The 23,981-nt window shown below is 38.5% G+C and overlaps 1 protein-coding gene across 1 annotated transcript in view; it reads left to right on the top strand.

Annotated features, from left to right (window-relative positions):
* man1a2 (mannosidase, alpha, class 1A, member 2) overlaps window positions 1-23,981 on the top strand; it is a 107,974-nt gene that overhangs the window by 13,117 nt on the left and 70,876 nt on the right. The window contains exon 3 of the mRNA XM_036561166.1: window positions 18,151-18,409. Within this exon, the coding sequence (XP_036417059.1) occupies window positions 18,151-18,409 (259 nt within the window). The remainder of the gene's footprint in view (window positions 1-18,150; window positions 18,410-23,981) is intronic.

The following is a 23,981-nucleotide window of genomic DNA, read 5'->3' as shown; positions in this document are numbered from 1 at the left end:
GAAGGACAGTTCTGGGACACTTAAAACATATTTTAGACATGCAGCTGTGTTTAAATAAACCAAAGCAACCAAACATTCATGCGTTTCACACACTTGTTAGGCAAACGTTTGGGAGGAAAGCTTTTTTGCATCTTTGCCAAAACACAAGTAGCTGATAAATCAATGTTACACACTTGGTGTCACTAAGCATTTTGAATGACGATTGAACTGAACAATCCCGTCAGTAGTAGATGCACGCAAGTGACACATCACTGATGCACTTCATTTATTTATTTTATTTTTTAGGCATCAAATGTTAACTGGATTCTAACATACATGCATGACATAATATCTCACAGTTAACATTACAGTCTCACAGAGTTATCTCTTAGTCAGACTTGGAACATTTTGTTATGGCGAAATACTGAGGTGTTTGTATAGATTTATTAGGGTGGCACCGAGATGGGAATGCCAGTAGCCAATATTTTTGATGTACATATTAGCTCCTGCTGACACTGGTGCCAGTACTAAAACATTTGTCAAATGTTTGTCAAAAAGTAGATCCACCTGGATTAGCATTACAGAGAAATCTAACATTGATTTCTGTAGGGTTACAAATCCTGTATAATTAGTAAAGTGTAGAAATTTTAATGTAGCCATCAGTCATTACCTAAACATTCTGCTCTTCCTGAGTCCAATAAATATCTAATCAAATATCAGTTTATAATATCAGCCAAATTTAAACATATATCCAAAATAATTCCAATATCATCATGCATCCCTAAAATCTATATGTGAAACTGGTGTGAGATTGACTAAAATAGTTGCCATACCCACTTTGTAAGGTACCAGATCAGGATCTGACTTGTTCCAGTAGAAATTAAGCCCGGGTTGCACTGTTAGTGTTTAGGAGTATGGCAGACTGTTTGGTCAAACCGCAGTGTATATTTCTCTGTTTTTTGGCTAAACTGTGAGTCAGTGAAGCTGCTTCGGTAAGTCTGCAAAATACTGGAGTCACTGTTGTGCATGAATTATGTATTTTGTTTCTTGGCCATCTGCTTTCACTCATGACCCAAGAAGACGAGCTCATCCTGGCCATGAGCTCTGGAGCCAAACACAAGCGCACTGTCTGATCTCACTCACCCCCTGGCTCTGCTGTGGTCTGTGCCAGGCTGTGCTGGGTTATGCCAGTCTCTTTGTAACGCTAGACCAGACTGCCCCCCCTTTAAATACAGATTACGAGAGATGCTTTCTCCTGGGGACTGTAATTTTTTTTCCTCTTTATTTAACCAGCCGCAGTGATGTTTTTCAGCATTTATGATACAACCCTTTTTGCCAGTCCTCCTTCACCACACTGTAATTCACTGCGATATCCTTTTTTATGCTTGGTTGAAATAGGTTTAAGCACATTTCTGGATGTCATGGTCTGGTTTAATGCCTCAGGGACTCATGCAGAACAAGGTGAAATTATCCTTTTAACCAGGCAATAGAAGAAATGACAGCTTTGTGGATGTAGTTTAACCAAGATTCGGTTGAAAGTGTTCTGTGAATGAGTGTATGTGTCTTGCTGTGATAGGCTGAGTATGCCAGGTGCTCTGTGGCTCTTGATGTCACCAGATAGCTTCCTGTAGATCTCGGTAATTGAGTTACAGATCTGCCAACCTAAAGATTTTTAAGGCATTGCAGAGTGAAGGAAAAAGGCCTGGAGGAAATGGGTGTAAAATTAAAATGTATCCTTAAGTTAACTTTTTGAGCAGAGCTCAGAATCAGTTGAACCCCCATGCTAGACATGCATGGGCTTGTAGTACCAGCAGTTTGGAGAAGCTCATTCCTTTTGATAGAGTCCCTCTCTCCACCTAGAGATGATGATGTCAGAGTCATATAGGTATCTGCAGATATTTGTTTTAAAAAATGGATGTTTTGGACAGATGATTAAATTTTGATGACTTTGATGATTGATAGTGATGGCTAACCCTATTGAAGTAAATCTGGTCCTGATTTCTACATTTTATAACTGTTTATATTTTGGCAATAGTAACAGCACTGGCAGATATGTACATAAAAAAATGTTAGATGTCATCATCGACCCAGAATACCCATATCAGTGCATCCATACCGCTGCATTTCTTTACATTTTAGTCAAATTGGTGACTACTGGCCCACAGCACAGTTTCATCTTCAATGATAATTGACTGTTTGCAAAACTGTAAGAAAGTCACGCCTCTCTTTTGTTGCTATGTCAGTTAAACGTTCAGCAGATATTAAAAAAGAATCTTGATATTTACCTAAACTTTAATGATATGTTATGATATGATATTGCGTTCAAAGAAAATAATGTTTTTAATGTTAGAAAGATGCATTCTAAATGTCATTTTTGCACAGTGTGAATGTGAGCAGTATTTACTATAAAACTATCATACATACATACATACATACATACATCATCTAAACCGCTTATCCTTCTGGGTCACGGTGGGGTGCTGGAGCCTATCCCAGCTGTCATTGGGCAGAAGGCAGGATACACCCTGGACAGGTTATAAAACTATCATGAAAAATAAAAATGAAAAAAACTGTCCACATAATGATGCTCACTCTTTATTAGCACTGTGTTTAGAGCCTCTTTACTTCTTTACTTCTTACTAGCAGTCACTGTTTATCAAATACACTCGAGATGAGATTACTAACTTCTGCTAACACACACACACACACACACACATATATATATATATATATATATATATATATATATATATATATATATATATATATATATATATATATATACTAGACTGGGTGAAGTACTGACATGGTTGGAGTCTACACACAGGCTGCAGACTTTTTATACTGTAGCTATACAGGAAATTATTCAGCTTAACATCAATCTGTTGGTTAGCTCATTAGCAGTCTGCTGAACTGCTTAGGTTAAACTCGATATGCTTTTGTACCTTTTACCTTATACACGACACTTGTGATTGCAAAAAGTGTCTTTGTGAAACGTTTTTCCTTCTTTGTGCTGGTGGGATGTGAGTTTTCACCTTAGCTTTCTGAGGAATACATTCTCTGTTCGCTCCTCCATCTGCTGTTCTGTGGCTGTTGTGATTGTATACAAGCTCTGCTCAGAGGATGGTCTGTATGACATGATCAGTGCTTGATGGCTAGTAGAGTTTGTGAAAGCAGAGCTGCTCTGCATGTCTAAGAAGTCTCAGGTGTCACTGCATCTAGTTTGACTGAATTGCAGTGATAGTATTTCAGAGTGTCCCCTAAAACATTATCGTGCTTTGGTGGTGTTGTACTCAAGTCTGGTAAATTAATGCTCACTTCACTCTCAAAATCTTCGCTTGCGTTGAACAGAAGCAACAGTACTGTCATAAGAGTCCCATGTAATTTTACTCTTAAATATAAGTTTGTTTAATTCAGGTGAACACTAAAATGTTTATTAAATGCTCTTTGTATTTATACTACTGCAATGATGACAGCAACGACAACAATAATAATAATATTAGTGTTATAATAATAGAACACTAGAATGGTATTATTACTATTGTTAATAATAGTTGTTGTTGTTGTTGTTGTTGTTGTTGTTGTTGTTGTTGTCCACCAGTAGTAGTTGTAGTGGTTTGTAGTGACAGCAGATCTGCTAAGAAAGTACAGAACATTTTCCTAGCCCCCCTCTGGCTAGTGGCCTCCACTTAAATTGACTTTGAGATCCCAGCTCTATATGTTTAAATGAAATCTGTTTGCTGCCGTTTCAGTATATAACTGATCCTTTCCGTCCTGAGTTAACTGGGTAGATCGAAATGGTTTCATTTAATAATGTTTGATTTATATTCAGTTGACTTTAGAAAGTGATTCTGCAGTGTAACGTTGCTGTTTACCAAACATTGGGACGTCTACTTTCAGTTCAGGCTACCTGATAGCATCCCTAACACTAATGCTAACAGACTAAAATGTCCGGTAGTGCAAAGGAAAATTTAGAAACACACAGAGGAGAATATTTGAGAATATTTTATTATTCAGAAATTAACTGGTTTTGCAAGATGTTTACTGCAGTCAAACTTTTGAAGAGCTGTCAAAACAGAATGCTGGAAACCATGTTTATGTTACTCAAACCAGGGAAAATGTGTAGTCACTCGGTGGTAATGACTAATAAGGGGGAAAGTTTTAATGAAAGAAGCTACCCTTTCAGGACCTGGTCAGAGCCACATTAAGTGTTGACTTTTATATGAGGCCTTTCAGCGAACATTAATGAACCAGTGCAGAGTATGTGTATGAGTGCACACAGTCTTTACACACAGTGTTTTAATCACTAATGTGAGCACTGTACAATCCTGTTTAATCTGACTGATTTCTCAGGCAAACTATCAGCAACTAAGTTAAGAAAAGCTAACTAGATACTGTAGCTGACAAATGTAAAAGCTAGTTAACAGTTTTTGTAAGTCCACCCTCTGAACTGCAGATAGGACAGGAATGACTTCTGAAATTCAGGTTTTATTGCCTTTTTCTTGCTCTATTGCTTTGTTCTGATGTGACTATAAGCACAGGTCAGTGCAAGTGATAGTGCCAGTCAGATCTGTGTTCATGCTAAATACTGCTAAACTCTTGTTGTAGATTAAATGCAGTGTCACACTGTGCCAGTCAGACTGGATACAAATGCAGATTAAACCTTTTCCACTCTTTATGCAGGGCTGAGTTCAGTGGTCTTAGGTGCAGCACAGTAATATGTGTAATAGGGGTGCGGGAAAAAAAAACGATTCTTAGATGCATCGCGATGTGGACGTGAATGATTCTGAATCGATTCACAAATGTGAAAAATCAATTTTCTAAATATTTAATTTATAACGTAATGTTGACAGAACGCAAAAGGTGGAACTTTTTGGAAGTGCGGAAGTGCAGCGCCCGGACAGTCTGTGGCGGCACATAACAAAAACACACATGGATGAGCGAGAAATCCGACCGGCTCCCTCTGCATTAAAAGCCAGGTTAGATCATAATAGCCGCTTTGCTCCCATCTCTGCCAGAAAACTTTTCCTCAAAACTAGAGCAGTTTATTGTAAAACGTCTCTCAACGTTCGACTGTCTTACGAGGCTGAAGTCGCTTCTTATTCTCCAGCTTCTTGTTCGAATTTTCCCATTCCACCTTAAATTCTGACTGAGGCGCCGAATGTAAAAGCGGCACCATATAAGGTGGAACGGGAAAATTCGAAAGAGAAGCTGACTTCATCTTCGCAACCGTTTAGTGTTTGACAGTCTCTCATTGCAGATTTAACTTGCCAGGAAATCAACTGCGCTGCTTATGAATGCGAATAACGCATCGTTGCTAGGTGACCTGCAGTCTGCACGCCAATTCTCAGTCGTTGCGAAACAGGGCTTTTGTGCTATGTTGCACACGTCCCGTCTCAGGGATATTTTACTGACACAGCGATACCCCAGTCTCTACAATAAGACCAAAGCCGAAGTTATAAAATCACTAAAGAAAACGGGTAGAATAGCTGTAACCTGCTGTGTGGACATCCACTGACACTGGATCTTATGTCACCGTAACTGCGCATTTTATCGCAGGTGAGTGGCAGCAGCGTCTCATGTGCTCCAAAGGCAGTGAATGAGAGCCTTCTAGTTCACTTGCCACATCACTTCCATTTGATTTATTAATAAAAGATATTGGAAATAAATGCATTATGGATCATTACAAATCCTTTGCTTTAAAACTACCAAGTCCTCACACAGTAGGGAGATAGAAATCGTGTATAGAAAAAAAAGATGCATCAAGATGCGTTGATAATCGTTTTAGAATTGCATCGCAGCCCTCTGAATCGTAATCGAATCGAAATGTGAGGTGCCTAGAGATTCCCACCCCTAATGTGTAATGTGTGACCTGATGTTTGAAGTGATTGATCTGCTGCAGCTTCACGATTCAACAAGGTTCTAGGTAAAATGCAGAGACTGTAGAGAAGGTAAAACCAGCAACAACTTGTTGAGTGGAAAACTCCAAACTTTATTTCCAAACCTCTAATGGAGACCTCTCTAATACAAATAAGAGGCAGCAATACAGTTACGTCTAAAACCACAGCACAACTTCAACTAAGAATGTGACTCCTCCATTATAAACACCATGCCAAGATATTTAACATTTTTTTAAATATTTCATATTCACTAAGAGTGCAGTACTTTTAGAAACTCTTTTGACTCTTTTGATCTGGCTCATGTGTCCATGATGAGGGTTGCCAACTTCAAATCTTCTATGAATAAAACAGAAGATGACAGGTAATGAGATACTTTTGGAAGGAGTCAAAAAAGAGATTATTTTTATTATTTTTTATATTATTATTTTTTCTACAGAGTTAGGCTTACTGTAGTTACATTTTTTCCACTTTTTTCAAAATAGATTCATGCCATGATTTATATTTATCATCCCAATTCATATTTATATAGCAAGTTTGTGTTTTGAGCATAAATGGGGTGGACGTCCTTAATAATGTTACTGTAAACGGTCCTTGTTTGCTGTCACACATGTTCTTAGTTCTTAAGTTCACAAAGCTGTGATTTATACATCTGGTGTGAGAATGCTATAGGAAAATCTCACATTTATGAAACTGTTTAAAGCACTGATTTCTGTATAGCTAATTCAGATGTTGATTGAAATAATCAAACTGTAAATTACCACATAAGATTAAATGCTATTGTAAAGTTATTCTTTGTTGCTATTATATGAGTTACTTGTGCTGTGTTATATGTAATGATTTAGATTTTTTTGTTACAGTTTATACAAACCCAGTTCCAAAAAAAACTGTCTTTTACAGATATTGAAAATAGTACAAAGCGGAGATATTTAATATTTTTCCTTGTCAGCCTTGCTGACTTTTATAAATATGTGCCAATTCTACAATTCTAATGCCTGCAACACTTTCTAAAAAGCTTGGACACACTCCCTGAAGTGTTATATAAGCAAAAATGGGAAAACGTTACATACATAACTACAACGATTGGTTTCCCAATAGGCTTGGGCGATAATGTAAATTTAGACAAACGATTATCGTCTCCAGAATTATCACGATAAACGATATTATCTTGTTAAAAATTTATTTTCGAAGAAAACCCAAGTGAGTGGGCCTTTCAGTCACGTGATCATTTTATTGCAGCCTATGTAAGTGAACTGCTGCATCTCAGTGGAACGGCAAAGGAGAATTATAGCAGTGAATCTTAACTCTGGAAAAAACAGTTATGTTAGAAGAAATAATAATAATAATAATAATAATTATTAATATTATTATGATTATAGTCTTTAACAACCTAGTTTGTTTCATACACAATTAACATTATTATACATCTCAGGCGCCGCTGTCTTGCTGAAGTACTTATGGCTTGGCAGCTCGTACTGTGGATTCTAGGTCTGTATTGCCGCCTTTGGTGATGATCAGTTTTCTGCATAGAGGGCATGTAACACTGTTAACATGTAACGGTTCGTCTGGTTGGAAACCAAAATATTGCCGAACTGGCGCGGTAACACCCTTCTTCTCTACAAGCTCATCCATTTTTCACCGTCTAGGGAGAAGGTCACATAGCGGAATGTTTTATTTGCATATACCCAGCATTCTTTGCCAGACTGAAACGCTACATTCTAATCTTTTCAAGTGACGTTTTAAAAATGAATATTTGTAGTTAATTAGTAATGTTTGCCTGGTCTGTACTTAAGTGCCATCTTTTCTGTTATAACTTGGGTCTAAAATTTTAACCTACCATAGATGAGAATGTTTGTAAAAGTCAATGGTTAAATACAAAGAATGACAAAAAAAAAAGGAAAAAGTCACATGGCAAGGGTACATGATAAAAAATAAAACGATAATTTACTTAATATCTTCGCTGGTTGAAATTATTGCGATATTCGATAATATCGTTTATCGCCCCAAGGTTGTTTCCCAAGTTGCCAAACTATTAGTGAATGTTGTTAAAATACTGTAACACAGTGTTAAACATGCCCGTGTTGGAACATGTTGCAGGCATCAGATTTAGAATAAGTGGTGATATATACAAAAAACAATGAAAGTTAATTAGTTGAAACATTAAATATCTTGTCTCTGTACTGACGTCAGAAGATATTTTAGATATTTTAATCAATATTTTAAGTATTTTGAGTTATTATGCTGTAAATTATATACTGTAATTACTTATTTGCAGTTAACTGTCTTGTTATCTACGTCAAGATTTTATCACCACTCTTCAAATATGAGGCATTCTGAATGTTTTATTATGACTGTGATTATGAAAATGACTATTATGATTCTCAGTATTACGCAGCTTTCCCAGTCATTCTAGAAACATCTGTAGCTTCATCATTCTGGACACATCTATTTTATTTTTTTTCCCCTGGCTTCCTACTTTGAAAGTAGTGAACAGGACTAGCGTACTGAATTTATTTTGTGTTTTTTGGTTTCATATTGTTGAAAACATTTGATTTCAAACTTTTGAACAGTAATTTCAAACTTTTAAATAGTCTTTTTTACAATAGCAAACTAAAGTAAACTGTTAATGAATTTACACTGCACAGCCACGAAGAACAGACTGCGCAGTTTAATCGTGAACTGAGAATTTATATTAAAAATGCTAAGTGCTCATTACAAGCATGCTTGATGATTCTCATTTTGCTATGTAGGTCATTTGGACTGCTGCTTTTTTTTTTTTACTACTTTTCCTTCATGACAAAACCACCTTAGACTTTGAACCTGAGGAGACCATGTCATTGCAACTTTTTTTTTTTTATTTGAGAAACACAGGCTGCTGTGGATAAATGTAAATGTGCCTCTTTTGTATCTACTACTCATTATGCAAAGATGAAGAAATTGTGAAGGCTAATCAGGGAGCAGCTTTGTTGGAAAGGAGAGATGTGGAAGACCAGGAGAAAGGCAGGGTCTGCTTAGCCTAGCAAACAAGCATTGAGAGCCATTAAAGCCGCTGCTGTCTGCTTAAAGACTGCTTTTAATCATTTGATACCATGAGGCATTTGTTCCCCCGAGTGCCCTCAGGTTAAGAGTGATTCAGCCAGGAACAAACAGCTGCACAGCACACCCTCTTTAAGAGATAGCAGTCACCTCTGGGGAATACGTAACAGGGAGAGAGGAAGAGAGAAAGCCTTTGGATGCCCATGTAACAGAAACTTGAGAAGTTGACCTCAATTGTTTCCTTATTTATTCAAGATTAGCCAGGCGGAATTTTGCACAAAAAAGAGGAAATTGGACGGAACAGAATATTTAGTTCTAGGCGGTATTTGTTTCACACTTCTCATACTTCTGCACTTTTACAGTTTCTTTGTACCCTTGATTTTTCTTGACAACTGTGACTCAGCAACCAACTTTTGTCATTTCAATTGCAAAAAAGTTGGCAAGTTTGGACTGGAAATTTTCACTCCAGGAAGTCCTGTAATTGTGGAGGAATGGTTCGGAACTGCCGGTTATTCAAGCATAGCTCAACCATTTAAAAATTTTCTTGTTGTTTGAGACAGAAATAATTACATTCCCCTCTGAATTGAGTGCACACTTACCAGACATTACTGTGGAACTCATGACTGCTGAAGCTTAAACAACTTAGTTTGTTCTTATCATTTGTTCTTAAACTGTAGGGCTGCTTGGGAACATTGGTAAATCTTCCAGTTCATATCTAAAGCTGCGTAAGGCACGCTGTGTCAGCTGTCAGCCTGTCCCTTCACGTCCTGTCTGATATTTGCCTTTCAAAGATGAGGAGAAATGGAAGTGTAGCGCTCAATTTCCAGAGCAAACAGGCGGGAGCAGTGAGTGATGATGGCATTTTAAAGGATCCAGCTAATGATAGAGACAGGGAGCAGCCAGTCTCTGTGAAGTGGCCATCAAACGAGCGGCGGCTGCCTGGCTGCGGTAATGACTTCTGGAGCGGGAGATTTTAAGCTGTGCTGGAGATCAGTGCTGGAGCAGTTTTTACCCGTTAGACACACCTGTGTGCCTGGGGAAGTCGTTCGTGGTGTTGCATTATTCATGTTGTTCCCAAAGTGTGTGTTACATTTCACATTTATCTTGTCTCTCTGGATACTTTTTTACCATTTGTTCAAAACATAACGCTTCTCAAATAGCTCTTGGGTTGAGTTGGGGTGCACCGATGTGAGAATTGTGATATTTTTCGTGTACGTATCTGCTGATGTTTTAAGGGTGTCACAATACTCATGTTAATATTTGTTTTTCTCGAATACGGAGGTTGCAAGACAGTGTACACTATGAATCGAATGCAGTTCATGCAATAAAATGCATTATAATGGAAATGGTTTCAGTAGTTCTGTTTAGCACAATCCATGATTTTCCTAAGTAATTTAACCATAAATGTAAAACAAACTTGCTGCAGCTCTCAGAACTGGAAAAAACTGGTTTCATTAGCCTACCTAAGACGAGGCTGAAGTTAGCTTCTTATTCGCCAGCCTTGAAATTTCTCTTCCACTTTAAATGGTGCAGCAGTTACACTCTGGCGGCTGAGGGGAATAATATAGAATAAGATGCTAACTTGCGCTTTGTCCACCTTGAGTGATTGATTAGCTATTGCCCATTTGTTTATTATTTTTTTAATCAACAATGTACGACAAATAAATGTATCGTATTGTGAAGCAATGTGTTTTTTTTATTTATTTATTTATGTGGTTTAAACATATGTGGTTTACTGATATGATTCCATTGACATGTTATTGTGCATCCCTAGCTTGGAAATGAAATATATTTCTATATATTTAAATATTTACACAGATACCAGGTTTTGTTTTGATAACAGTGATATATATGTGTGTGTGTGTGTGTGTGTGTGTGTGTGTGTGTGTGTGTGTGTGTGTGTGTGTGTGTATATATATATATATATATATATATTTGTATTTATGTATATTCGTTAATATTTAGCACCTATATATTTTAAAACATCACAAATATTGCACATATATAATCGACGTATTTTCAATATGAGCAAACGTACGTTTTCCTTCAAATGTAGTTCTAGGAAAACCTTTTTTTAAAGGCTCTTCACACGCATTTCATTTGTAAAAGTGGTTCTTTATAGAACCATTGAAAGGTTCTTTAGGGAACCAACAGTGGTTCTTCAATGGCAGAAAATCCTTTTTGACAGTGACTATTTATTCCTCACTTTTCTACTGTAGTGTGCATCTTTCTGAAGGCTTAACCTTCCACCTCTAATCTCTTTCAGTACACAGCGTATGAACAGTCCAGAACTATGGAGCTATAGGACATGTTCAACCAGTTGGCCTGGTGATGTCATTTAAGTCCTGTGATGTAATGTGTAGTTGAGGCTCTGGAACTGGGGCAACGTTTGCATGGTTCTCCAGGTGTGGGCGGGTAGGATGGGTTATTATTCAAAATTAGCCTAGTTCCCAGCGGAAGTGAGCAGAAGTGTCTGCGTACGTTTGTGTGTTTGATTATAAAAAAGAACCATCTTTGTCAAAGCAGTCAAATTGTGCTCGGCATAGTATGTGTTCGGAGTCTCAAGGCGCTGGTGTTCCACTTTCGGCGTACTATTGAGTTTAGATATGCTTCTACTGCAGATGGTAGAAAGGCTACCGAAGGCCTTGTTTCGGGGTCTTTTATCTGAGGGTGAGTAATCCCTCTGTTTGAGGCCTGTCCTCCTATGAGAGCATCACAGTTATCTCATCTCCCATTCGCTAATAGCAGCCATGAAAACCTCAGGCTCTCCTTAACGATAAAAACAGATTTCTCCGTTTCTCTCTTTTCTCACTGTGAAAGGCAGAAAATGAGGCTTGATCTAAGCCTAATGATTAGGCTGAGTAATGGAACTGGCTGAGACAGACTGCGTCTCCTGAGGCGAGCTGGAATAATCTTCTCTGGTTTTAAAAGGCCCTGCTGCACACCCTGAGACCCACACATTGAACAGACCTGTAAGACGTGTGTGTCCCTGATCCTTTGCAACAGAAGAATATATTCGTAACGTAAATAACCCCCCCTTTAGGTTTGAAGATGCGCGTGATAGCTAAAGATCACGTTTTGTTCACATTCTTTTCTGCTTTCAAGGAAAAAAAGTGCTTTCATCTGCCCTGGGAACCCTACAAAATGAGTTACTTAGCTACAGGCAATGCTAAGTCTGTGTCCTAAATGCATTGGGTTGTGTTTTGATGTTAAAATAGAAATGTGTTTTGGAGTCTTTAAGCCTGACTAGCAAAGCATATGCAAAATTTTCAGCAGGACAGCTTTCCCAAAGAAGGGGGCGCCCAGTCATGAAATGTAGATGTGATTGTTCTGGATTGAGCTAAAGAGGGTTAATGCAGATAGAGCTTGATTTGTGCAGGCCTCACTATATCTCTGCTAAGCTAATTGATTCAGACAGATGTTGACATGCTCCTAATTGCGTGTTTGACATTATAAGCCTTGCATGAAATCACTGTGACACTGCAGTAGCTCTGTGTACGGTGTTCAGGGAAAAGGAGAGAGCGAGACTATGAGGGAGAGAGAAAAAGAAGAGTGCCTGCTAAGGCAGATTTGTAGGTGAACCCATTAGCATGGTGTGTTACTGTGCACATTAGACCCAGACACTCCAGTGTAATACAGGTTGTTATTACTGTTTACAGTCATCAGTGGAGACCCTCTGGCCTTACCAGGTCCCTTACTGGAGCCATTAGAGTCCACATCCATCTAATGCATCCTCCTGACATTACTGACTGGTGTTGATGATCCAGTCATTTAACCTTAGCATCAGGGCTGTTCAAAGTATGTTATCTGCTTGTGTCAGAGAGCTGCTGTTAGAGTATGTAATGTATGGCCACTTATATTAGTCTTCTGTACTTTTTAAGGTGTATTCATACTCATCTGAGGATGCACATACATGTATTTGCGTCAGTAAACAATGCTAATTAGCTAACCAGTAGCAACAGGGGCAAAACAAGATGCAAACCCTGAACAGTATTATGCTGGATGCTGATGATGGCTCGTTGTCTTTTACACAAGGTCTTTTCTCCTCAGTATGCTACCATGTTAGTTTGTCAGAGCAGTATGTTTTCTCTGTTTATGGACCAGGCTAACATCAGCTAGAAAGGTTAGGCCAGTTAGTGCAAAAGCTGCACCACAGCCAGCAACACTGCGAATAAGAGGCAAACTTCAGCTTCTTTCTGCCTTCGCAGTCACGTTCTTAACAAGCTCTTGGCAGCGTGCTTACATTAAGACATTCGTTTTTAGAGGTCTGCAAAAGGTGGGTTCACCCGTGGGTCCTGTGTGATCTGCTAAAAAATTTGCGGGTGGGATTAATTTGTGGGCTCGTGCAGGCGGGAATTGTGGCTGGCTGAGTGGGGTGGACTTTGGCTCATAGAAGCGAACAGGCAAGCGACAAATGAGCTGCAAGTGTGCTGCAGAGAAAAACATGTTAGTAACCACAGGCTGCAAAACACAAATGCTGCCATGTGCAAGTTGACGTGGCTTGGATTAGAAGTTAGCCATCAACTTATTAATAGCCAATTCCCAATACAGCAATCAGCTGATCACCTTTCAGTTGCACTACGGCACAACAGAATTTGACCATGGGGTGATGGGTTTTAACAGAATACACTGTACAATGTGACAGAAATAGAAACAGGATGTCTGTAGACACCTGAGCCAGTTGGAATGCTTGTATAGCTCATGCTGTTTCTGTTGTACTAGGATACAGAAACTGATTTATTTATTTATTTTTATGCTTCCACCCATTGTGAAAGCTATTAGGGTGCAGGGTTATGCTACACTGTGTGCTAAAAAGGGTCCAGGCAGCTTTTCTGAATTCAACTATTTTAAGGTGCACCCACTGCTGACACAGGTGTTTTCGCAATAGAAGGTACAATACTCAAGAGCTTCTCCACTACACGTTTGATATCACTTGATGAAAGCATGGCATCTCGCTCAATTTGCCTAAACAGAAGCATAAAGTCCCTGCTAGTTAAAATTAATGTCATATGTTGCCTTGCCATTTTTATGTTTATTCAAAGGCATAAAATATAAACAAGAAACTAAAACATGAAACGGGAAATAGAAAAAAAAATACACATCAACTTTCTTTTGTTTTTCAGTTTTAGCCAGGAATTTTTATTTTAATGCATCACTAATGCAAACCAACCCAACTCAGACAGTCTTTGTGTGACGTATTGAGACAGAAGATTAACACCACCATGCAACAGCAAAACCAGACTAGAGTGAAAGAAAGCTGTACACTCTCAGAATTAAAGGTATGAAACTGTCACTGGGGCAGTACCCCTCTTGTCACTAGGGTGATACCCTCAAGGTCACCTCCTTTAGTTAGGGAACATCATTATACCATAATCCATTGAAATTATATTTTAAAGGTTGTATTGACTCCATGTATGAATAAGTCATGTAAATCACACAGTTGTGTAGGTTTTCAGATAATTTACATTTTTTTCCCCCAATTTGAGTGCCCAAGCACTAAGTTACTCGAAATGTCCAATGATGTGCATTGTGTGCCCCAGTGAGGTGGAACTGAATTTAGTGAAGCTGCAGCTCCTTTGAGGTTGTATTTGTCCCCACGCAGTCTGTCTTTCTTGTGGCCAGTGTTGGCTGCTAGCCTAAGGCAGTGGGTGAACCACTCTGGGATAAGTGATGTTGCCTCAGCGTATCTCTGTCCATGCCACTGTATCCACCTGACCTCTTTTCCTTGCACTCTTTCACTCCTCCTCTCCCCCTTCTTTGTCTCTTGTTGTTTAGGTGGTTCACTCCCCTCACTTCCCTCGGAACGAGCGATTGTTTTTGTGCATTTGCGTGTTTGTGGTATTGTGTGCATGTATGATCAGATCATCTTACTTGTGGGTCTGTTTGCATTATATGATCTGTCTTTGTGGTTCAGAATCCCCGGGGGAAACTCCCATATATGCCTTGTGTTTCTCTGTGTAAAGAGATGCTTGTGACGAGTTTCTCCCTTATGTCTGCTTGATTCCAACTGTGGTTATTGTTCATGTAAGCTTGAAGTAGTTTATTTTCTAATTGATTATTCTTGATGCTAATGTTGATTATGATATGTATTGAGTTAACAAATTCAACTCACATTCTCTATGATATCTCATGGACCGAGTTTACGTCTGCTTCCTGTGAAGCCCTGCCTCAGTCTGCACTCTTTTTGTTCTTGGCCTGCAAAAATCAGGCTGAAGGGCAGAGAATTGTACTTCAGTATTACTTGTCGTGATACCTTTAGATTTTACCTGCAGAAAGTAGGGATGGGTGTTGAAAACCAGTGCTAAATTGGTACTTCCTGACTGGTCAGTACAGAAATATTGATAAGCTCCTGGACAAACAGTGCTGCTGTTGGTATTTCTGCAATATTAATTCATTCTATATAGCAGACATTTTCATATGGTTGGTGCTAGATTAGGTCAGTAGGGGGGATGCCCTGCGCCGCGTGACCAAAGCGTTTGCATGGCTTTGACTACCTTAACTGTTTTGATTGCCGAGCATCATTCTGTGCTCTGTGGTCATGGCTGAAAGGGTAACATGTTCAAAAGTTTGGGTTCTCTTAATTAAATGATTATGCTGCTAAATGCAATATATGTAAAGAGGTAGTTGCAGGTAAAGGGGGTAACACCAGCAACCTCACGAAATGTTTACAAATACAACATTTTATAAATCTGAAGCAGTGCGGTGTGTTTGCTTTAGCAAAGCTGCTGCTGCTGCGCTTGTGTCCTTAGTGCCACCTCCTAGTGTTGTGGCGAATTATGCTATCTTGTCGAAATGTCCTACTGTAGCGCATATTTATAGATAGCTCTGTACTGGGGCTACTGCATTGGCCCTATCAGGAGATTGCAAGATCGATCCTGCGTGATGCTACAGCCATCCATGGCCGGGAGTCCAAAAGAGCACAACTGGCCTCACTCTCTCTGAGTGGGTTGGATGGCCCTCCTTCCCTCCCATCACTCATCACAATGCTAGCCAGCGGCAGTTGACGTTTTCCCCTGAGCCCGTTCAACTGTCCAGTGACATTGTGTTAGCGGCAGTTTGAAAAGATATGCTGGGGCTTCACAGGTCTCGGAGGAAGCCTGTTTTTGCCTTCTCCTTCCTAGTACAGGTGGTATCGGAATTGAATATGACTAAATAGGGGAGAGCTCTGTTTGCTCTGTACCGCTATGTGGGATATTTTGGTGGCTTAAATAAACATCTCAAACATGCTACCAGCATTTAAACTATGAGGCTGAAGTCAGCTTTTTATCAGACAGTTTCTTGTTCAAATTTTCCCATTCCATCTTACATGGTGCAGCAGTGACATGCTGGCACCTTAGGCATTATAATAACTGCTGCACAATTTAAGGTAGTGCAGGAAAATTCTGACGAATAACAAGAACACCAACTACCAACTAACAAGACAACTTCAGCCTCATGTTAAAACTTTAGGTAGGATGGTTTGATAGTTGAAATGTTCTTATCAGAATGTTTCCAGCATTTAAAGGATAATTAGGATATTCCTAAATCTGCTTATTGCAGGGAGGTAATTAATATTAAGTCTGTGCTGAATTAAAATTCGGTAGGTAGCATGACCTAAATCGCTAACTGCTAGGTAAGTTTGGACTTTGTGTGAGCTGTCTTGACAACCAGGGGTAACTAATTTTGCTTATTGCTTATGGTTGTTTATAGTGTCAAGTGTAGAGAGATGACCACAGCCTTTTCACATCTTTTCATTTTGAATCTTTTCATGTCTTTTTACCTCTTTTCATGTAATGTCTTTTATTTTTTGCACCAAATTAGTGTCAATAAGAGTATAGATAAGTATCAGTATTAGGTGGTATGGGTGTCAATAAAATCCTAATGCTACCCATCCCTAGCAGAAAGTGAATGCATTTAGGGGTGCACAATATATCAATGAGGAATATTATTTACTACAGCTTTTTATTATTATTATTATTATCCAGTATCAATCACTGCCAGCTGATTATACCAGTAATTTAGTGCTCTGTTTTTACCTCTATGCCCTACTATTGGTGGACGTTTTCATTCTATATGACTGTATTGTATAGCGTAGAGCAGAGTTTCTCAACCCTGGTCCTGGTGGCCCGCTGCCCTGTACCTTTTGGTGTTTTCCCTTCTTCAAACACACCTGATCCAACTACTTAGCTCATTAACAGTCCAGTTGAGTTAAAGTAGGTGTGTTAGCAAAGGGGAAACCACTAAAACATGCAGTGCAATGGGCCTCCAGGACCAGGGTTGAGAAACACTGGCATGGTGGATAACACCACTGCCCACACACAGAAGGCTTGGGGTTCGATTACCTATCCAGGCAGGAACACCACTGCTATACCAGGAAAAAGTACCTATGCACTTCTTTTAATGTTACGTTCATCTGTATAACTAAATTTCTGATTACATAAGATATTTGTAGTAATTGTTGTCTTATTTAGTTGTTATTCACTACTTCTTTTATAGGCAGTCTCATATTTAAAAATATGTATATATAAATAAAATGCATAGGTTCAGACCTTCACATTTCAAATTGAGAAAATAGTACCTACATTTCCCCCCAATATTATTATTATTATTATTATTTGAATGTTTCTGATATCTTTTTTAAATGATACTAAAATATTTAGATTTAACATGTGTAATTTTTTTACAATAAAAAACCTGCATTCAGGTTTGACAGGAAGTGACATTGCATACCTGTCCCTCATGGCCACATGGTGAGCAGTTAGATCCCATTATTTTAAAGTAAATGTGTCCCAAAATAATGAAAATCAGTGTGTAATCTTAAAAACTGTTGTACACAGCTGTGTTTTCTAGTGATGTACTGGTTAGCTAAAGTTTTCAACATCAAAACATTTGGGAAAGTTTTGGTAGTGTTATGAATATTTTGTTAGTAGCAAAAAGGAATGTTCAGTCATTTATTTTTTATTAACATAAAGTTTATAGTCATAGTAAGTTAAAAGTCTGAAATGTGTTTAACTCTTTGAACCAATTCACTTCAGTAATCCATATATGAATTATAGTGTGAGTTTGTTTTTAAAACGCTCAAAAAAATCCATTCTGTTCTATATCTGTGAATCACTTTTGTTTAATAAAGTAAGTGAATGTGACAGATTTTTATGGCCCATGATAATTTAACATTTAAGTTGGTTAACAGTTGTGTGAAGAATCATAGCACTGTTGTCTCTAATTCATCCATGCCCCTGCTGTGCTTTTGCCCTTGCAGGGAAGAGGAGGAGAGCCTACGGGATAAGATCCGGGCGGATCATGAGCGGGCACTGCAGGAGGCCAAGGAGAAACTTCGCAAGTCCAAAGAGGAGCTGAGGGCAGAGATCCAGACAGAAAAGACCAAGGTAGCAGAGGACCTGAAAAAGAAAGATGGACCCAAGCCTCTGCCTCCAGTGCCCATGCCCAAACTGGTGGGGATCAATGATGGAGATCCTGGAGACCCTGATGTGAAAGAAAAGAGAGACAAAATCCGAGAGGTGAGAGCAAAACCTGAGTGTGTGGCAGTGTGTGTATGTACATATTGTGTGTGTCACAGCGTTAGAAGGCCATTGGAGTCAAAAGTGGGCTGATTGGCTACCAATCAAAAGCAGCCAGTAAGTTTCCTGAGAACAGTTCTTTCATCTAGTGTACGCAAAATTCCTCAGTGATGTTAACCATAAACACATTTAACCCCTTTATCTAATTAAAATAGCTGTGACTCAGTTCTTTTGTCTTCTTTTGTTTTTAATTTGTCATGGCTTTTGTTTGGTGGTGAGGCTTCTAGGTCTCCTGTTTATGCTGGGTTCACTGTTGCTTGAGTGCAGTATTTAGTACACTGGTACTTGGTGTTTTGGTAAACTGCAATATTAAACACATATGCAAATGTTATCCTGGACTCGGTTTATTTCCACAGAATTTTGTTGACCAGTTGATGTAATTTTGTATTATTGGATAGTAGTGATCTATGTGCTGTCCTGTTGATGTCCTTTAACTGTGTATTGGGTTAGTCATCATCCTCTTGTACATGCTCATGTATACATATGATTTAGCTTTACAGTAAAAGTTGGTTGGTTTTACTGTATTTCCCCCCTATATTTTAAATGCCCCCCAGCAACTGGTTTGCAGAAACAACAAGGTCTCAGCACAAGTGTATTTCCCCGTTGGAAAATCATCTCAGATGGCTCCTCATAGGGGTGTAACAATATGCCCAGCCAACAATTGATTGGATTCATGATACTGGGTTCATGATTCGGCAGTCTCATAATATTTTGAAAAACAGAAGAAAATGATGACTATAATCATGTTGCTCATCTTAGGACACTAGAGCTGGGAGGCAGGAGGGGTGCTGGAATGTGTTGATTAGTTTTTTTAGCTTGTTTTGAGTAGCTTTGTTTTTCAAACAGTTCACTTTCCGTTGATGGCATAATTAACCCCTTAAGCCCGATGCGAAAAAGCTGCTTTTCTCTGTTAATCACGATTTCTCAGTGCTGCTGTTGTGTTTTTGATAAAGATCATGAACTAATAAAAACACAGTGCAAAGAAATTTTATGCAATAATAGAAACATGAAAGCACAGAACTTCGGATGCACACGACTTAATTTCACTGGTGGCAGATTCAAACAAACAGCGTTTTTTCCTTTTTCTTTTTTTGGCCTATATCCAGACTTGTCAGGTTCATGGAGTCAAATGGTGCACATTGTCTGTTTTACACTGCAGTATCATGATGTTATGATGCATTGATAGACCCCTAGCTCCTCATGGAACTGCTTGTATGATCAAGAGTGTGTAAACTGTATCAGGGCTAATTTCAAAAAGAATGTAAAATAGAAGATATCTCTTTGTTTGGACTTGTGGTCTTTGCAGAAGTCTGTAATTGTTATTTAAAAGTACTGATGTCTTTACTGTCATTCTGAAATTTCGAAGATACTATAAATGTGGAAAACCCTCCTTTGAGTTAGTGTGTCCAAACTTTTGCCACAAACACAGTACTGCGGTTTAAAAATAGTCACTCATCACATTTTCTATAATGTCTGAAATTTTTATATTGGCACATACTAGTATTGGTATGTATTATATCTCTCTTTGTATAATATACTTGTTTGTATAAAAAAAGATGGATATTGTCTCAGTGACTTTTAGGGTGTGAGATCAGGAGAACTCAGTGCAGGCTTTCTTATTAGTTGAGTGAATTGAGAATAAGGTATTGCTCGGTTGCAGTGGATGTGTATGTACATTTATGCATGAGAACGGTCAGTGAGTGTAATTATTTTCCCTCTGTAGATTGTATTTTGGCTATGCTCGGTTAAGAACAAACCTGAAATTGTTTTTCTGCTCATTCTGAGTTAATTACTTCTCATCATTTGCTTTTAAATGGTACTTGGACTTGAACAGTTACAGCCCATTTAATCTATGGCTGGCTTTGACTCAAACCCAGAATCTCTGCAGTTATAATTATCAGTCTTTGAAAATGGGATCCAGCCTTAGACGAGAATAAAACTGTGAATTATAGCTGGTGGCTGGTTTACTTCATACTACCGTACTGGGAAAAATCTGAATGTTATAGATTTCTTCTGTTTCTGAGGGTCTGTATTCTTTGACTTAGGCAGAAAATAAGTTGCAGCCTTGTACATACCCTTATAGAGACTAATTCTAAAATCTAAGTAGCAGATAAAGTGGGCTAAAGGACAGCCCTCTCAGTGGATATTATGACTGTGGGATTATTGATCATCGGTGGGTCTACTTAAAATCTCTCAATAGATGTGGAAGAGACACCATCATATTATCAGGTACCTCTATCGTTTATAAGTACCGTGGTATTCATTATAGATATAGCGCACAACCTTAGCTTTCGTATTTGAATAAATGAGAAGCTTGTGTTGACATTGCAGCGATTATATTGCAGTATTGCCCAAGTCCAGTGGCAGCATAGAGCCAAACAGAGCTTTACTGAATTTTGTTTGCATGTTTGCCTTTTAATTTGCAGCTTCTTAAGGAAGACGTACTTGCCAGTGGGCCGTGGATGATGAGGTAGCCATTTTGCATAAAATGTTACATTCCCCAGCCCATTATTTCTAACTAATCTGTTATTGCTAATTGGTTCTAATGAGTATTCAAGCCCTACTATTTTTTATGCTTTGGTGCTCTGGGGAATTATAGGTTTTTCTCTGTTGGTGTGTATGTGGTTGGCTAAGATATCCATTTCCTCGGGGACTGAGTGGCTCCATTGACCGTAAAGCCTGGATAAGTGGATGGCTGAGGCAGGGCTTTTAAAGCTGCTCTAATCATGGCACTGAGATCTGCACAGTCATAAAGAGACTCCAGCTATAGAGACGTGGGGTGAGAGGCTACTGAAGAGCCATCTGTCTGAGCATTATAACACAGCTCTGACCAGCCATACAGATGTAGAGTTGTCTGTGTGTGAGAGAGCGAGAGAGACAAGATTATTTTAGAATTGTGCATTTCACTTTGTACAGGTGACAGCAGGGACTTTTGAAAAGTGATGCTCTGATATGGGAATTGTGGACCAATGTTCCAATATTGTTTATGTACGCATCTGCCAATGCTAAAGCTGATAAGTACATTTTATCAGTAAAATGAATAAAATGCAGATATTTTAGCACAGTAGCCCAGCATCACATAAACATTCTGTTCTTCTGGAGTACAAAAAAAATACCTCATTGAATAGAGGTTTGAAGTATGGGTCAAATCTGTACAAAAAAATGTAAGCAATTTTCTGCCAATACCCATATGATTCTGGTGTTATCGCTGACACACACGGATCAGACGTTTTCTTTCCCAAACTTTTCTGATGCCTGAATTCAGGATATTGGCCAGTTGATCTGATATTTTCTCCTTCTTTGATTAAAGCTCTGTGTATCTCACTGTATTGTGCTGCTTTGATTAGAAAGTTCATTCCAAAACCTATATTTTAAGAAATTTTTAAAATAAAGAATTTTTAAAAACAAGGCACACTGCACAAGTATTTTACCTTAACCTTATTCTTCTAATTTATTTTAGGGCTATTACGTCTGACTGAGGACTATGCACATCTCAACCATTCCCCAAAAATCAGATTTTTTAATGGAATTTTTAGCCTACATTAAATTGTTAATGTCTGAAATAGTTTTTACTGACAGCTGGTGTGCCTAATTAGGAAAGCCCTCCTGCACAGGGTTTTTATTGTGAAGGACAGGGGCTTTTATTTTGTTGAGATTGAAGCATGTGCCATGCATTGTAGGGAAATGCATGATGCATTTTAGGTTTGCAGAGAAAAACTCATTTAATCTCTTTCAATAAGTAGGTGTGTCTGTACTATGATCATAAGTAATAGCTGAATGTAGAGCATGTAGTTCAATTAACATAAACAAAGTGAGAATTTGATGTGATTTATGTTTTGGAATGACACTTTACCATTTTAGAGTAACTGTGTACAAGAAACGAAATTGATAGTGGATCAGTCACGTCTAGCTGATACGGTTGCCGCCTCAGCCTCTAAAATTCTAGGACACTTGTTCAGTGGCGTGATTGTTTTTGTTTATTTATTTATTTTTGCACACTATGTTCAGCAGACGGATGGCTAAGCTCATAATGCAGTGTAAGGAACAAATCACTTAAACATGTTTCTAATTGTGCACCTTTTCAAAACAGTTGTCCCTTAATTTAAGGAAATCTCAACTAATCAAACTCATTCTTTGTATGCAAATTGTTTGACTGGAACAAGTCCGGAACAGGTGGGAACCTTACTGGTACCAAACATGTTTAATCCAGTACATCAGTGCATCACCAATTATCATACATTCCTACTTTTGAGATCAGGAGATGTTCATGATCCTGCGTTTTGCTAGTGTGGACACACACTACAGGCACACACTCAGAAAGAAGAGTATTGTTTGTATGTCTTTTAGGGCAAAGTCTGCTTCTCTCTCAGTGGAAAACTCACAGCAGGGCCATCTGCTGTTCACCAGGGAGTCTTAACCTTCTACCTTTGTGTGTGCGTGTGTGTGTCTGTGTGTGTGTGTGATGGTCAAGATACCACAAAAATCAAATCAATGGAAAATCAACACTTACAACAAAATGTTATAACAGCTTGCATTGACCCAGCATGAAGGTAACTATGGACTGCAGGTTTATTGGGCTGTTGGGTGTGGGGTGTTCAGTTATTTTTTTTTTTCTGAAGGCTGAAAACTGTGTTTCATCCCAGTCTCTCTTTTTTCTTTTTTGGTCATCATTTTGATCAGAGAATCTTGAGAAATCAGAGTCCTCAATGACTGCCCTCCTCCAGGTGCTGCTGTCACTGAAGACCCATCTTTCTTTTAATCTGATTGGTCAGTGCAGAGAAAATGCTTATGACATAGGCTGCTTGACTGGTTTGAGTTAATCTCTTTGAACTCTGGGCACATTGAGCACTCCATTAAAGACGCATCTCATGTTGGAAAAAAAACCACCTCTCCTACAAACGTAGTACTCAACCACAATGCTAACAATACATAGGCTTTGTGATTGTGTGATTTATATAAGGAGCTAACCCTGATGTATGGTAAAAGCACTCTGGTTCAGTGGTACAGTCAGATCAGATACCTGTAAGTTTAATGTTTTTTCATTTTCAAATATACTGTGGAAACACCTTTTGTGTGCCTCTGTGGCATTTATTGGCGTTTACTACTGTTTTTCTTAGTTAAAACTGCTGCATCAGGGTTGCTAGCAGTAAACATCAGTACTGGAAATTATTTACACATAGTCATATGCAAAAGTTTGTGCACCTTGTTTTTGTTGACTTTCTAAGTGAAAATTTTTTACATTTTACTTTCACATTTTAATGCATGCTGTTTGTTTCCTAAATTTTAACATATTGGGGGGAGAAACCCATGAAATTTGCTGAGTACAAAGCTTATAGCATGTTGAAGATATTGTTTTTAATGTTTTTTTTTGTATTATTTCAAAACGTTAAATTCAGCAAATAAATAGAAGTTTTGCTTTTCGAGGGCACTGTTTAATTTAGCCAGTTTTTCCATTTTTCTCAAGACATGTCATAAGGTGAGGAGGTAAAACGCTGCGAGTTGTTGCGTAGTG

The sequence above is a fragment of the Colossoma macropomum genome, unplaced genomic scaffold (assembly GCF_904425465.1).
Source record: "Colossoma macropomum unplaced genomic scaffold, Colossoma_macropomum, whole genome shotgun sequence".
NCBI classification, from domain to species: Eukaryota; Metazoa; Chordata; class Actinopteri; order Characiformes; family Serrasalmidae; genus Colossoma; species Colossoma macropomum.
Note: the sequence above shows the minus strand (reverse complement) of the source record. Positions and strands in the feature narration are given on the sequence as shown.